This window comes from Aspergillus wentii (assembly GCF_001890725.1).
Source record: "Aspergillus wentii DTO 134E9 unplaced genomic scaffold ASPWEscaffold_5, whole genome shotgun sequence".
Classification (NCBI taxonomy): Eukaryota; Fungi; Ascomycota; class Eurotiomycetes; order Eurotiales; family Aspergillaceae; genus Aspergillus; species Aspergillus wentii.
The window spans coordinates 1,311,560-1,327,245 of NW_024467836.1; the positions used below are offsets into that span (position 1 = coordinate 1,311,560).

Below are 15,686 nucleotides of genomic sequence, written 5' to 3' on the forward strand. Positions count from 1 at the left end.
ATCTCATTTTAAAGGGCACTTTTTCAGTATCGCCTTGGCCTCTTTAATCTACTCGGCTTTATAATCTGCCGTAAAACCATCAACATGTCGCGAAAACCTGCCGATGTGGCGTCCAAGGAGCGCAACGAATATATTCCGTCTTTCATCTCCAAGAAACCGTTTTATATCGACGACGATGATTCTGCCAATGACTATCTCGAGCATCAACGTCTTCAGAAGTCCGCATCTGCTGATCAGTCAAAATGGTACGAGCGAGGAAAGCGCGCTGGCCCAGCCGCCACCAAGTATCGGAAAGGCGCCTGTGAGAATTGCGGCGCTATGACCCACAAAACGAAGGAATGTCTAAGTCGGCCTCGGAAGCAGGGAGCTAAATGGACCGGAAAAGACATTCAGGCAGATGAAGTGTTACAGAAAGTGGACCTAGGATGGGATGCCAAAAGAGATCGCTGGAACGGTTACGATCCCACCGAATACCGACAGGTAGTGGAGGAGTATGAGGAACTGGAAACTTTGAAGCGGAGTGCTAAAGGGGAAAACGGTGATGGGGCTATCACCCAAGGTGGCGAGGTTGATGAAGAGAAGGCCCGGGATGATGAAGTCCGATATGCAGAGGAATCCGACATGGGAAGACAACAAAGCACGGCCACCCGTAACCTACGTATTCGAGAAGATACAGCGAAATACCTTCTGAATCTCGACCTTGATTCAGCGAAGTATGATCCGAAAACACGACGAATGGTGGATATGGGTGCTCAGGAGGATCAGGCTGCGGCGCTCGTCGCTGAGGAAAACTTCGTTCGCTCTTCGGGTGATGCTGCAGAATTTGAGAGAGCACAGCGCTATGCTTGGGAGTCTCAGGAGAGTGGAACTCAACAAGTGCACCTCCAGGCAAACCCGACATCCGGAGAAGTTATGCGGAAGAAGCAGAAATCAGAAAGCGAAGCTAAGCGGCAATCACAGCGCAAAGCCTTGCTGGATAAGTATGGTGGCGAGGAACATCTTGCACCAACACCGCTGCGCGATACAATAGTTGTTGAAAACGAGAGGTTCGTTGAATACGACGAAACGGGTGCTATCAAAGGTGCACCTAAGAAGGCTGCAAAATCGAAATACCCAGAAGACATTCATCCAAACAACCATACATCCGCTTGGGGAAGTTGGTGGCACAATTTCGAGTGGGGATACTCTTGCTGTTACTCGACTGTGAAAAACAGTTACTGCACAGGGGAAGATGGGATACGGGCTTTCGAAGAGGCAGATAACTTGATGATGCTACCAGAGCTTGATCCCGAAGAAATGCCGCCCTCAAATGATGGCGAGCCAAACGATACGCCTGAGTCCCGGGAGCAACCGAAGGAGTCTGAATCTAACTCAAAGAAGAGGACACGAATGGAGTTACAATCCGGGATCACAGAAGAGGAATTAGAGTCATTCAAGCGGAGCCGTCTTGACGCCGAGGACCCGATGGCTGCATTTGCGGGGAAAGACGACCTCGCACCGTACTAGATATTCCATCTTATTGTCGCTTATCGATACGCATTGCAGCAACATGAGGCGTTTGGTGCAATTGATGAATACCCTATTTAACATGTATATATGGAGTTTTGACAGTCAACTTTACTGGTGTACTTAAAAGTTGCTGCTTGATCATGAGTAGTCTGTACAAAAGTGTTACCAATGACAGGTATTATATTCTCTTACAATGTTTTATATTCATCTTGACAAGACATCCAATGAAATTGAAGATACAAAGTAATTTAGAGGAACACTTGTAGATTCCCTTGAACAGATGTTCTCACGTCAAAATCGACTACCAATGAACGCGACAGCTCTAAATGCCAAAATGGAGCCATCTCGATGTTGATGGGCGCTAAAGACAGAATAGGGCTAGTGTCGGCGCTAAAACGAGGTGGAGAGCCGCGATGCGCCACAGTCACCTGACCCGAGCCCTTGTTACTTGTTAGGCTGAGCGGATCACGGGACAGGGCACAAGCCCTGAATACCACAACTCGCTAAGCGACAACCCCCAGAGCTCAGCGAACTTCCGATACGCCCAGCGACGACGACAACGACAACCAGCCCTTCAACGGAATCGCCAGGTAAGTTGCTGATCGACGTGTTGATGGGATGCGTTTAAATTGTTGCGTGGATTTTTTGTACTAACGTCAAATTTTTTTTGGTTGCAGTTCCCTAATTCAAAATGAGTATGTGCAAACTCGAACCTACCGACCGCCAACGGCTTCATCGTCAAGGGATCTTTGCAGACTGACAACGATTATAGCGAAGGGTACCTCCAGCTTCGGCAAGCGCCACAACAAAACCCACACTCTCTGCAGACGTTGTGGTCAGTATTACACTCCGAAAAATGTTCACCCGACGGGATTCACGGATTTGAATGCGGAAAAGAAAATCTGGGGAATTGGGTGATGGAAAAACAAGACAGATGGGCTGACAGTTTGCGCTTTTTCGATACACAGGCCAGCGCTCCTTCCACATCCAGAAGTCGACCTGTGCCAACTGCGGCTACCCCGCTGCTAAGACTCGCAAGTGTACGAACTCCCCGATATAAAACCTATGCTTGGTCGATATGGATTTGATCAAGCACACCCTTGCTTGAGATTGGAATTGTTGGCTTACGATATTCTTTCTGGAAACAGTTAACTGGGGCGAGAAGGCCAAGAGGAGAAAGACCACTGGCAGCGGCAGAATGAGGTCCCTCAAGAGCGTCCACCAGCGCTTCAAGAACGGATTCCAGGTCGGCACCCCTAAGGGCGCTCGTGGCCCCGAGAACCACTAGATTAATTTCGACGTCGCGTTTTCGTTCCCGGAGGCTGGAGAGGGCTGGTATGATATGGCCTGGCATTTGAAGTAGCCGGTTTCAATGCAAGGCGAAATGACGCTTTCCCGTGGAGTTGGTGTTGCAACGGTCTTTCTTTTGCCGCCATAGCATTTCAAAAAAAGAGGGCACAGCAAAAGGAAGACGGAAAGGTCACGGAGTGTTTCGGGGGGGAATAAAAAAGGGAAAGCATGCATGAATTTCCTTTCTTGTTTATGGCTGGCGAATATCCCATGTCGTGGCAGATACAATGTCGAGATATTCTTCCAATGTGATCTGTCTTACTGAATTCAAGCCTTTCTCCCAATCATCTGATAACGTGTTTTATCGACAAGTTCGTTATATTTTCCAGGCCACGGCTGGCCCGTGGGCCCATTCTATTCTATCTATCCCATTGCGCCTTCCAACGCCATTGTTTTGAAGGAATGGACTGAATATCTACAAGCCCGAAAATTTTTACTCCCCTCTTCCGAAAACACTAACACCTCCATCTCGCTGAATGAAGTATAATACTTCTTTTTCCTCCCAGCTACCCTCGCCATTATCATGACTTCCGCCCCAAGCGCCACCTTTACTGATCCTCAGCACACCACTAACATCTCTCGCAGCACCGGTTTCTAGGTTTCGAAGCTGCATCACCCTTTCAGCCCGATGAGCCGATCCGACCGCAAATGCAGCATGTTCTGTTTCCAACGGGGTTGCCTGGTAATGCGAAAGTGCCGGTGTATTATGTATGAGGGGGGAATCGGAGGAAAGAGTCAACAGTGTTGAAGACACGTTCTAGATGAAGACTCGGGGTTAGCATAATGTAACTTTTTGGTTGAATAAATTCATCCGTATCTGCAGGATAAAAGCCGTACCTGTTGTAATCCCATAATCCAGTCTCCCATTTCCGTGGCGCCGATGCCTTTACTCGGTCCAGTTGCCGCGAGTAGTAGATCCGGTTGATCGACTATCAACAGTATCTCGGAGTCCTCTTCATCGCTTCCCTTTGTATTCTTGACTTGCTGGATGACAGCTGCGATATCCTTCTCTAATGCATCGAGAGCCGCAGTTCCTCGACCTGAGAAATGCAGGTGCTTCGCGGGGCCTATTCCAGTTGAAGGTCTGTTCAAACTGCCATTGCTTATTGGTGCAGCAGGCTGCGGTGATCGACCCGGAACAGCACCGGGCTGTGATCGAACGGGGAGGACTGTCCGTGGAGGGAGAGCACCAGGCTGTGCGACTGGTGCGGCGGGGGTTGTCGTTGTTGCGGGAGCGTAGAAAAGTTCGGAGAGGCCATCAACGAAAGCAAATTGGCCCTTGTCTGAGAGTCGCGCAAGATCCAGACCCTATTAATGTCAGTGCGAGATACTTGTGTACAAATTTGTAATAAATCCAGTAAATGAAAGGTAAAATAAGATCACATTTGTATAAATTTAAATTGAGGGAGGGGGGGCATACCAATCTTTTCGCCTCGCTCCTCCAAAACTCCCAACCCCGCAGGAAACTCACAAACACGACTTTTTTCTTCTTCCCACCATCGGCGCCCACGGATGCATGTGCACCAGACGATGCGCTCAGTGCCGCATAGAGGAAGCGCAAGACCAGCCAATTCCCTGTCGCCCCTAGAACGGAGGATAAGACGGTGAGAGACGACTCGGGCAGCGACGATACATATGGTGCGAGGAGGTGCGGTAGTGGGGGTTGAGTGGGCATGGTCGCAGGCTGGAAACGATGTTCAATGGTGTCGCAAAGCTGATGTGTTGGATATGCTGGATTGTGGGAGCCCAAGCCAGGATTTCGAGCTCGTTACTCTCTGGGTATTGGAATATTTGGATGGTGGTGAATCGATAGTGTACTGTGTCGAGAGATGACGTTGTATCTAAGAAAAAAAAGTCCTGCGTGTGTCTGATTGGTCGACACTATTATTTTCCACGTGCCAAAGTTGAGAAAACAAACAGAGCAAGGTATTTATTTATGGATATGGATACTGGATTTATAGTATTATTTGAATGATGTTTTCTATTTTAAAGCCATTTTATCTTTGTTGGCAGCTGTTTTGTTGGAAGAATAAAGGTTGTCGATGGTTATATATATGCGCTCGAGCCTATTGAGCATGAACACAGCATGACAGCAAAGGAAATATTTTATAAATTAATATCAATTTAATTCAGCCATAATATATACTCATTTATCTACCGTCATCAATACAATTTAATAACTCCATGCTGTTGACTTCATTATCGACATCTGCCTGTTTCTGCCTCAGGCACCTGCCACCCGAGAAATTTTCCCGCCGATCACCTGACTCCGCTCCTCTTCCCCCCACCACTCACCATCCCATCCAGCCCCGTCCAGCCATATCTCTACAGGGTCAAAAAACACGCATCTTCTCTCTTTCTGATGGGTTCGCAAATTGCGTTGGTATTTTGAAAAGCCAGCAGTTGATCCCAGAAAGCGTGGATCGTTTTCCGTCGCATGCCGATCGTGAGTTGGCCCCATGACCTTCCAAGATACCCCTCAGAAGCCTCTTCATATATCTAGTCTACTTCTACATGTGCAGCTGAAAGCTGTCGTTGTTGCATTCATCTTCTAATTGGATGACTCTGATGTCTGTTGAATCCATTTTATTTTGTTCTGTTCTGTTTTTTCTGTCTGTAAATCCAAAGCTACGTCCTACGGCAATGTCAATTCTGCTGCATAATAACACTCCATATTTATCAACAAGACTCAATTTACCATGATTGCTAACTGTAACTTGCAGATGTTATCAGTCTTGTGTGGGAATCAACATACACTAGACTTCCAGTACAAGGAAACCGATTCTCGATAAAATGGCTTCTAGTACTCGCGATTCTCACTCTTACGCCGTAAGTCTTTTCAAACAGCAGCATAAGAAGTGTAAAATCAAGTCCACTCATCAAATCCATACAGTGCGATGAGTGCCGTCTTCGAAAGTCCAAGGTGAGAACCGTCTCCCAAAGCAGTTGTCTGAGGTACTAACCCCATGCCAGTGCTCTAAGGAACGGCCAACCTGTGCACAATGCAAGCAGCTGAACAAAGAATGCAAATATAGCCCGAAAATCAGCAGGAGCCCCCTTACACGACAGTAAGTTTTCTAACATTGAGTTATCGACACGGTAATGCTCACCAATCAGACATTTGACCTTTGTCGAGGATCGCTTGCAGGCATTCGAAACCGCCCTGGGAAGATTGTTTCCAGGCGGCGACTTGGATGCGACTGTTCGTTCCCTGTTGCAGGATCAGGGTGCGCAGTCAAAACCTGGTCCATCTTCTAAATCTTCTAAATCCTCTTCAAGGCATTCAACCCCGGGCAAGGCCGAGGCTGATCGAACTGAACCAGCCCCAGAAGCTCTTCCGCAGCAGGCGGATGGGTTTGACTGGGCTGAGAAGGAGATTGTGCTTGGTGACTTGACGGATGGCATGGCTGCCTTGTCCATCAAGCCAGAGGGCGCAGGATACTTTGGTTTGTATATGAATGATATCGATGATTTCGCCGCTAACCGTATGCAGGGGCATCTTCAAGTGTGGTGCCACTCCGTGCTTTATTGAAACATGGCTTTGACCTCAACATCCCCGCTGGTTCAGGAAAGTCGAGTGTCACAACGGAAAGCGTGCCGTTAAAATCACAGCTCCTGAGCACCGCGCCGTCTGGCCTGATCGAGCAGGCTTTCATGGATGCCTTTTTCCTCAACTACCACAGCAGTTATCCGTTTGTTCACGAGCCCTCTTTCAGGGCGCAGTTTTACGAGCAAATTCCCCGTCCACATGGCCAGGCATGGCAGATCCTCCTAAACACAATTTTAGCACTAGGGGCATGGAGTATCGGAGATGACAACTCGGATCTAGACATCACTTTTTACCAGGAAGCTAGAGGTTATCTGCAGAATATCTCCGTCTTTGAGACAGGAAACTTGACCCTCGTCCAGGCCTTGCTCCTCTTGAGCAACTATGCACAGAAAAGAAATAAACCGAACACAGGATGGAACTTTCTCGGATTAGCAGTCAGGATGGCCATGAGTCTCGGTCTTCACAAGGAATTCCACGGGTGGAACATCAGCCTTCTTCAGCGAGAGATCAGGAGAAGGCTATGGTGGGGTGTTTATATTTTCGACAGTGGTGCCGCCAAAACCTTTGGACGGCCTATTCTTCTCCCAGAGGATAGTGTAATGGACGCAAAACATGTTCTCAACATCCATGACGAGGTAAGCCCGTGTCCGAGTATGAGTCTGGCCTGTTATTGATCAACCAAAGGCTCTTACATCAACAACCACCACCCTCCCTGCCGAGGCCAACGGTCCAACTCTATACTCGGGATTGATCGCCCAGGCTAGATTCCACCTCTTGACGAATGGCGTTTATCAGCGCCTGATTTCAAGCCCAAGCCTCACACCGGAAGAGACATTAAATCTCCAAAAACCAATGGAAGAGTGGTACAATGGCCTTCCTTATTATCTCAAACAACCCGCAACCACACCCGAGTCGGACTCGCTTGCCCTTGTCCGCAACAGGCTGATGTGGCGAGACTGGAATTTGAGGATTCTCGTGTATCGACCGATTCTTCTCCGCTGGGCCTCCAGAAGATGGACCCCCAACACCCCTTCTGAAGAGGAAGACCCCCTTGAAGCTGATTGTAGGATGTTTTGTCTGCGCAATGCGAGGTTGACCATCGGTTCGATCTCGGACTATGTGAATAACTATATTTGCGCGAGATTAGGAGCGTGGTATATGCTGTGCGTCCTCCCTTTTCTTTCTGGCCAATCCGACTGCTAACCGTAGCCGCGACAGATACTTCCTCTTCCAAGCCGGTTTGATCCCCGTCATCCTGCTCATGACCGATCCTACCAGTGCCGATGCCCCGAGCTGGCTCCAGGATATCGAGACCACCAAAAAGCTTCTCACTCACCCTTCTCTGAGTAACAACCGGCTTTCTACCCGCTGTCTGGAAGTCATTAATCGACTCTGTTCTCCTGCATATGCGAGTGCCGATCCCAGCAGAGCGTATGGACACCCGCCGATGATGATGAACTTTCCGGATTCACTATTCAACGATGCCACCTTTGGTAGTATCTTCCAGGGCGTTGACCAAGAGTTGAACATAGGAGGGATGGATTTCTCCGATTGGGTGAATTTCACGCCGCAAACCGATCTTTCATGATTCAAGCTCGACTGTACATATTGGGGTTATATCAGCTGGCGTCACAGCTTCGCCACTTGATGGATGCATTTCTCAGAATTGAGAAATGCCTTCAGAAATTCAAGCGGCATTCTCCTCCTGTTGCACAAACGGCTCGTCGAATGTATCCTTATTCAAGGTCCCAGTACCACGCAGCTCGGCCTCGATCTGAACAATACGCTGCTTCTCTTCGTGGGCTGCTGTATCCCCGAAAATAAGATCCATATCTTCGAGAGTCTGGTCACGATTAGTATACATGCATCGCTGGGCGAGAGAATAATCCAACCTTTCCACGAGTCTCGGGGATGCAGAAGAAAGTGAATCCCAATGCTATCAGGCAGAATGCCGCGAAGAAGATATATGTGCCCCAGGTGATGGATTCGAGCATGTTCGGGGTGACCAAGCCGATGATACTGACGAGGAACGAGTTAGATGATGTGATGATGTTCAATTGAATGGGATGGGTTAATTCATACAAATTACACATCCACGTTGCCGAGGTAGTTATTGAAATCGCCTTGGAACGGATAGAAAGATTGAAAATTTCCGAAGGCAGAACCCAGCCGATTGGAGCTGGAAAGATGATTCTTGTCAGATGGGCACAAAAAGGAAGGGATTATTGAATATTTGTATATAGTTCAAAGGAAAGGGAAAGGGAAAGGGAAAAAATGGACACAGACCAAATGAGTAGGAAAAGTTGATGTCGTAAATGAAAATAAAGGCGATTCCTGCCCACCCGGCAGATTTATGATTTATCAGGGTTGATCCGTAGGCTCCGATGATGCCTCCGACGATGACTAGTGAGATGCAAGTGCCTACTGCGCCGGACATGAGTAGGACACGACGGCCGAGTTTGTCGATCCAGAAAAGAGCCGGGAGGGTACTTAGGCAGTTGATGATGCCGTATACACCGGTAGCCAGGAGGGATGTCTAACGGAATTAGCCGCGCTGATGGGGCAAGGCCTAGGTAATTCATAATACCGTATTTCCATCAAGTCCAAGTTGTCCAAAGATTGTCGGGGCATAGTAGATGATAGCTGTGGATTTAGTACATACTCTATACAGAGGAAAGTATCAGAGCATACCGTTACAACCCATAAATTGCTGGAAAAACATAACACAACACCCAATCGCCAGACGCTTGAACCGCGCCCATGTGGTAAAGAAAGACATGTACTATGATCAAGAGTTAGATCGAATTCGACAGTGATGAATGGAGTGCATACCTGAGCAGCATGTAGCTTAACCCCAGACAAGTTGGGAAAATTTTCTCTTGCGAATGTATTCTCCAGCATGATCGAAGCTTTGATTTCTAGATATTCATTCAAGAGCGTAGGTGCATCTCGGGCCTGTCGTCGTAGTCTGGATAATGCTTTTAGGGCATCGTCGTCACGCTCCTTCATTAGGAGCCATCGGGGTGAATCAGGGAAGAAGAGCATCCCCAGTCCTAGAATTATGGCTGGGAGAATTTGAATGGCTAGTGGTAATCTCCATGATGCTTCGGATTGACCTGTGCAGCCGCTGGATGGTACATCGTGGTAAGGATCGAAGGAGGGAGATGCGCTTGTTCCACCGGTGTAGGGGATATTAGGGGCACAGTGTGATCCTCCAATGTAATTTGTACCGTAGTCGATCCAGTAGCTGACTAAAATTCCAAAAGTGATAGAGACTGATCCAATTAGCATGGTATTTCAATAACAGAAGATACATACGTTGTTGTAGAACCACCAGCCCACCGCGAATCTCGGGTATAGAGACCTAACAAGTGAGAATGTGAAATGTGAAATGGCATTACCTGACATTGCATACCTCGGAAATGTAAAGAGGTACCACCATAGTTAACTGGCCAATGGCCAGCCCAGCAATGGCTCTGCCTTTTGGATGTCAGTACCTGTAAGCCAACACAAAGTGTGCATGTCTTGTACATACCAACGAAAAGCATCGCCCCATTCTTAGCACCGCACTGGATAGCAGATCCGACAATGAAGATCAAAACCGCAACATTGATAGACAGTTTTCGACCAAGTCTATCAGCAACAGGTCCATTGACAAGCGACCCAAACCAAGCAGCTACAATATTAGCTATCAACAGTATAATAAACTAGAACAAGATAATATGATAACCCACCAAGAAGAAGAGTAGACACAAACCACCCTTTAAATCCGCTATCCGAATAAATATGAGGGAAACGCGCCCCGAATGACTCCATGGTCAGGACACCTGAGACCACGCCCTGATCATAGCCAAATAAGAGGCCACCAAGTGTTGAAAACTACTTCGGTCAGCTTCAGGCCGATAGTGGGACGACATGGCATTCGTCCAAGCACAAGTACCCACCGATGCAACCCCAAAAAGATAAGGATTCTGATAGACAAGAGCAAAACTGCCCTTGGATGTATGATCCACAGCAGCAGCAGCAGCAGCAGAAGAGGAAGCCATCTTGCACGATCTGGGATATCCCAGACACCCAAAACTAGGCAGAGAGATGCATCTACTTTATACTGGTTCTGTTGAAAAGATTATTCCCCCGCGCAGCTTATCATATGCTCATCGGTACGGAGTAGATGTCCAGTATTCATATATGATAAAGCAGTCGGAGTGGTGTCCTCCGATCACTGCACCAATAGAGACAATCCATGCCAGACCATCTCCTGATGGAAGTCGGCGTTAGTGCCGAATTGGTTCGAGATGTGATGATCCTGAATGGAATGCGGGGGAAGTTGGACGGCATCAGTGATCAGTTGAGATCAGTCAATTTGAAGTAACGATTCATGATGAAAAGGGACAGTGTCAGACTTATCCGAGCCAGATTGTCACACAAGTACTCTTCTGTACAGGAAGACAGTGTCAGTGACAGGTAGCAGATCAATGCGGAGATCCCCAGGGTCAACCCAGCTCGGGAAGAGGCCGACTGTGGATTGTGGATATGTGGGGTAAACTTTGGAGACATAATGATTTAGACTTGATGTTGATAGTAGCATCATGTATAGATGGCTTATTCAATGTCAGTGTCAGCCTGACGCACCAGTTTTCAGGATAGCATTGAGAAAAAGAGAAGAGAGAGAAAAGGAAAAGGAAAAAGAACTGGGGGCTGGAAAGGAAGACTGGCAGGTTCCACGGCATCAAAACAACCACGAATCAAACATCTTTTCTGCTCATCCCGCAGCCTTGCTATAAATCATCCATCTCTTGATTCTTTTCATCTCACCACCATCAACATCAACTTGAACATCAACATTAAAATCGAAATGACCTCCCAACCCCTCCGCATCGGCGTCCTCCTCGTCGACTGCGTGCAACTCCTCGACCTCGCCGCAATCGACCTCTTCAACATGACAACCCCGGAATACCTCCAATCCTGCCACCTGCCCCAGCCCCTCATGAATCTCGCCCGACCCTGCGAAATCCACTACATCGGCGCCCAACCCGCCGGCACAATCCAACCCACCACGGCCCAAATGTCTCTCTCCCTAACCGCGTGCGTGTCTGATGAGTTCGTCGCGCCGGGGAAGCTAGATGTCCTACTCATACCCGGCCCGGATCCGAGCGTTGTACCCCCCGAAACAATGTTGGAGTTTGTAAGGGGTCATGATGAGGCGGGCACGACAATTTTGAGTATCTGTACTGGTATCTATGTTGTTGCGTATGCGGGGCTTCATAAGGGGAGGAAGGTTACGGGACCGAGGTTTTTGATTCCGCAGTTGAAGGAGAAGTTTCCTGAGGCTGAAGTTTGGGATTCGGAGTTGAGGGTTGTTAGGGATGGGCGGTTGTGGAGTTGTGGTATGTATCTCCCCTCCCTTCCTCCCTTGCTCATGTTGGAGATGAGATACTAATTATATGTGGTGTGGTAGGCGGAATTACCAACGGGCATGATATGGTAGCAGAATATCTCAGACAAAATTACCCCGATGCATTGGTGAATGCTATTCTTGCCATGGCTGATGTGGAAGATCGCGGTCTACACTATAGCAGCAGCGTGACTCGTGATAATGCCTTTTTCGTCTGGCAGATTGCCAAAGCGTTGCCTGCTGCTGTTCTAAAGATGATTACAGGATAGGATAGACAGGCGGATTTGATGTTATCATGAGAAGAAGAAACAAGACAGCGGATAAGAAAGACTCCACTCATTCAAATGATAGATCTAATGCAATAATTCCTATCTACCTTATCTATTGGCGGTAAGTACTAGTGCAGTCGGATACTCTCCGAGGTGGAGAGGATGTGGATATCTAGTCAATATCGTCCCAATTGCCAATTTCTGATAATGGAATCGCTCAACTGAAGGCGTTACTAGCTCTAAATAAGGGGCGCATAATCATGTATTCATAGCCTTGGCTCAACTGCCAGTCCAATCTCAAAATGGTCGAATGATCGAATCAAAGAACCTCCCGAAACCATGTTGCAATCTGAACGAAAAAACGCAAGGACTCAAAAAAAAAAAAAAAAAAAAAAAAAACGCTCGCTCATACTTCATGCAACGCGCAGCATAAACGCTAATCAACATACACAGAACAGAACGGATGAATCAATTGACGTGACGCAAAAAATGAACCAATGGGCTTCTTAATTTCATCAAATGCTAAAGCGATAGACAAATGCGGTTCCCTCCGAGTACTCCTAAGCCAGTGGCCTCGGTCTTGACAGGTATTCCGACCCGAGTGAACTTCGAAAATCTGATGGAGCGAGCGTAGCACATATTCATTCTTGACGGTAAATGAAAGAAAATAGTTCATTTGGATATGTGGCCAACTTTTGCTATGTGCGTTTTATTTCCGAGAGTCGTGGGGTTCCCAGTGGATCGGTTCAAAGTCTTGGTTTTGGAAGTGGGCTTGATTGTAGGGGGAACTGCCAGAATTAAACACCTATCTAGGACTTCCTTCGGGAAACTTACTTCTTGAAGGGTGTGGTGACGGGGAGGGAATGGCTCAGGTTGGGTTTCATGACCAAGGGATTCAATCGAATCCGAGGCCCTTCAGAAGGAGGTCGATTCGGCAAAGAGCTCATCGGTGGTGGCGCAGAAGACATCCTAGAAGCTGACGGGGACGGCATAGAGACAGGCGGTGGCGGTGGCGGGCTTTGAATAGGAGGTTGGTACACTTCCTGGGGCGAAGGTACTCGGTACGGACTTGGAGGGGCTGGAGGCATGGGTGCGGGAGCAAGCGCAAATGATGGATCAACCATTAGGTTTGGAATTGACATCAAGCTGGAATTTACATCGAATGAGAAAGCACCTTGATCCCAGGGGGAGTAGTTAGAAGTCATTGCGTATTGGTAATTGACCACGGGTGCCATATTCACAGTAGGTTCGGGCCGGTACAGAAGATCATAATGGCCCCTAAGCCGTCAGTATCTAATCGACGATGCAATGGGTTCAGACTTACGGGCGATATAACAGTCGAATGGTCGAAGGGCTGCTCCGAGTAGCGTTCAGGATGTGAGGCGTCACGGCCTCGCCCTCGCTTCGATCCAGGTACAGGATTTCAACGGCAAAGCCAGATTGGTCGATGATTCCATCGACCAGCGCTTGCAGGCCGACTTCATCAATCTCCGTGCGGACTGTCTCTACCCGCGTTGCGCAGTATTGGTCCAAGGGCATGGAAAGAAAAGCTTGGTAGCGGTGGGCATTCAGTCTCATCCACGCACTCGTCAAAAGCTAAAGAATTGAAAGTGAAGTTGTCAGTGGTAAATTCCTGGCCTCACGTCGACAGGTAGAGACCGTCAAGGATTGAAATGGTTACTAACTCTAAAGTGAGTGATGATTGCGTTTGAATTGTACTCGTTGTTGAAAGCCTCCACGAGGAACGAGTCATCTCGGACCCCGCTTTCAATGGCCTCTGATATTTGGTTGAAGACTTCTTCGGTGGCATCCACAAAGATCTCGTACAGATGCTCCTGCTGGCCGACCTGATCGAGAAGGGTATTCATCGACTTGATCCGGAGTAATTCGCGATGGATCTGGAGCGTGTCACGGAGGTTGAAAAGGTTTTCAAAGTAACCGAATGCGACCGCTAGATAGGTGAGCAAAGCATGGATAGATAGAGGGGATAGATGGAAGTGGGATAGATACCTCTCCAGCCACAGTTTCCATCACCTTTCATTGTACGTGTGAAGGGATGTGTGATAGCAAGTGTCTATTAACTGTCAGATATGGCCTTCCAAGTGTGAGGTGGATTCCTACATTGGTTTTTGTGGCAAGTGTAGGGTCTGCGTTCGCATAGTCCACTGCAATGGAGCTGCTATTTTGCTTTGCAGATACCAGAGGGCCCTACACAGATCAGCTGGATCCATGGCGATAGAACATGTAGAATACCTGAAGCTCGGGTTGGTACTTGTTGGACAGCTGCTGGAACCGCTCCATTTCGTCGGTGGATAATGTGTTCATGTTGCTGCTGCTCATCCTGGAGGTGGCGGGAGTACCGCTGTAGAAAGCACTTGATAGCTGAGAGAGCCCGTGGGCGATAACGGCAGATGAAGGGGAAACCTGTGGATAGAAAGTGGTGTGAAGGTCTTGCCTGTCCGGAAAATGACTGTAAGAATTGAACTGATGATTCCAGGGGATATCCGACAAGGACATCGCATAAGAAAGTTGGGTCGTGGTGTTGGATCTGGGTTCACAAGCAGAAGGCCTGAGCACGGTTAGTATCATTCACTGGACAGAGACGACCGTGAGAACACACAGGACAAATGATCATCATTAGAGTTGATGATATTCCCTTAGAATAAGACAGCACCAGTCGACTGGATGTTCTTGATATCAAGACAGACAGGTAAAGAGGCCTACTATCGTTTAGCTCGGCAATACTCGGATAGATAGGCAGATGATATAGGGATAAAAGAAGCAGAGCACGACAAGGCAAGGACAGGAAAAGGCAGGCAAGGAAGGAATGATATGATATCAGAGCCGATCAATCAGAGGAGGCAGTGATCTGGGGGAACGAAGGAACTAAAAGGCCGCCACGATCTGGAGGGAGTGCATGGGTAACAGCGATGGGGCGAAGAAACCCAATAAGAGGAGAAGAGGGCGAGAGGAGATGGATGAGCGGCTGAAGAGAGTCCAGGTAGCCGGAGTCACTCTATCTCTGGACTAAGAAAGTGTGTGTGCACAACAGTGGAGAGTGGAGAGAGGGGAAGGATGGAGAAGAGGAGGACTTATGGACTCTCCGCTCAAGCCGTCATGGACAGAGCAGATGACGAACCACAGCTAGGACACGGACAGACCGTCTTACAAGGATGGCCAACAAGAGAACAAAAAAGGAAACGGAAAACGATTCCGCGCAGCTGTAGAAGAACACCAGTGGGCGAAGTGCAGTTGGTCTGATGCTGGAAATGCATCAGGAATGTCGACCGATTACTGACACATTCCTGAAGGCGATTTGACTTTGGCACAGCATCAAGTAGGGAGGAGAACAGAAGAGCAAAAGAATATCAAATCATGAGACAAAAAAAAAAAGGATAGAAAAAGAAAAGAAAAAAAGAAGAAAGAAAGGATCAACTCAGACCTTTGGATGATTGTTGACTGGAATTTTGCTTTTTTTTTTTTGGAGATTTTGTTTTTTACAGCAGGGATGCATACAAGCTCACACGTGCCCTGATGTAGGAAGATCGGTGTGAAGATATAATAATAATGTAGAGATGGAGATGGAACAGGGATATTGGATATAGTAAATAAG

The 15,686-nt window shown here is 47.9% G+C and overlaps 7 protein-coding genes across 7 annotated transcripts; 4 read left to right on the forward strand and 3 right to left on the reverse strand.

The window, feature by feature from the left end:
- Positions 1 to 77: 77 nt before the first annotated feature.
- On the forward strand, positions 78 to 1,726 carry slu7 (mRNA splicing protein SLU7). Its single transcript, XM_040835708.1, has one exon. The coding sequence runs from the start codon at positions 85 to 87 to the stop codon at positions 1,504 to 1,506; it is 1,422 nt and encodes a 473-aa protein (XP_040687842.1). The 5' UTR covers positions 78 to 84; the 3' UTR covers positions 1,507 to 1,726.
- Positions 1,727 to 2,049: 323 nt separating this feature from the next.
- On the forward strand, positions 2,050 to 2,797 carry ASPWEDRAFT_135967 (60S ribosomal protein eL37; the record flags this gene model as incomplete). The annotated part of the gene is made up of 5 exons (XM_040829341.1): positions 2,050 to 2,099; positions 2,187 to 2,204; positions 2,282 to 2,344; positions 2,478 to 2,549; positions 2,658 to 2,797. Exons 2-5 carry the CDS (start codon positions 2,201 to 2,203, stop codon positions 2,795 to 2,797), a joined length of 279 nt encoding a protein of 92 aa, XP_040687843.1. The 5' UTR covers positions 2,050 to 2,099; positions 2,187 to 2,200.
- A 365-nt stretch (positions 2,798 to 3,162) lies between these two features.
- Positions 3,163 to 4,682, reverse strand: ASPWEDRAFT_562759 (uncharacterized protein). Its single transcript, XM_040838281.1, has 3 exons — positions 4,280 to 4,682; positions 3,697 to 4,167; positions 3,163 to 3,616 (listed from the first exon to the last, which is right to left on the reverse strand). The coding sequence occupies exons 1-3, from the start codon at positions 4,532 to 4,534 to the stop codon at positions 3,293 to 3,295; spliced, it is 1,050 nt and encodes a 349-aa protein (XP_040687844.1). The 5' UTR covers positions 4,535 to 4,682; the 3' UTR covers positions 3,163 to 3,292.
- A 970-nt stretch (positions 4,683 to 5,652) lies between these two features.
- Positions 5,653 to 7,997, forward strand: ASPWEDRAFT_52449 (putative C6 transcription factor (Gal4); the record flags this gene model as incomplete). The annotated part of the gene is made up of 7 exons (XM_040837751.1): positions 5,653 to 5,688; positions 5,753 to 5,782; positions 5,833 to 5,927; positions 5,977 to 6,305; positions 6,353 to 7,044; positions 7,094 to 7,572; positions 7,628 to 7,997. The coding sequence occupies 7 exons, from the start codon at positions 5,653 to 5,655 to the stop codon at positions 7,995 to 7,997; spliced, it is 2,031 nt and encodes a 676-aa protein (XP_040687845.1).
- ASPWEDRAFT_563016 (sugar porter family MFS transporter) lies at positions 7,855 to 10,604 on the reverse strand. Its single transcript, XM_040838282.1, has 12 exons — positions 10,354 to 10,604; positions 10,144 to 10,288; positions 9,945 to 10,085; positions 9,825 to 9,889; positions 9,728 to 9,773; positions 9,242 to 9,684; positions 9,101 to 9,191; positions 8,997 to 9,052; positions 8,696 to 8,945; positions 8,492 to 8,588; positions 8,302 to 8,428; positions 7,855 to 8,252 (listed from the first exon to the last, which is right to left on the reverse strand). The coding sequence occupies exons 1-12, from the start codon at positions 10,453 to 10,455 to the stop codon at positions 8,097 to 8,099; spliced, it is 1,719 nt and encodes a 572-aa protein (XP_040687846.1). The 5' UTR covers positions 10,456 to 10,604; the 3' UTR covers positions 7,855 to 8,096.
- A 660-nt stretch (positions 10,605 to 11,264) lies between these two features.
- Positions 11,265 to 12,073, forward strand: ASPWEDRAFT_69899 (uncharacterized protein; the record flags this gene model as incomplete). The annotated part of the gene is made up of 2 exons (XM_040839081.1): positions 11,265 to 11,796; positions 11,868 to 12,073. 2 exons carry the CDS (start codon positions 11,265 to 11,267, stop codon positions 12,071 to 12,073), a joined length of 738 nt encoding a protein of 245 aa, XP_040687847.1.
- A 709-nt stretch (positions 12,074 to 12,782) lies between these two features.
- ASPWEDRAFT_173594 (OTU family ubiquitin thioesterase) lies at positions 12,783 to 14,413 on the reverse strand (the record flags this gene model as incomplete). The annotated part of the gene is made up of 7 exons (XM_040831104.1): positions 12,783 to 12,861; positions 12,908 to 13,351; positions 13,398 to 13,669; positions 13,759 to 14,024; positions 14,084 to 14,147; positions 14,195 to 14,281; positions 14,327 to 14,413. The coding sequence occupies 7 exons, from the start codon at positions 14,411 to 14,413 to the stop codon at positions 12,783 to 12,785; spliced, it is 1,299 nt and encodes a 432-aa protein (XP_040687848.1).
- Between the last annotated feature and the right edge of the window lie 1,273 nt (positions 14,414 to 15,686).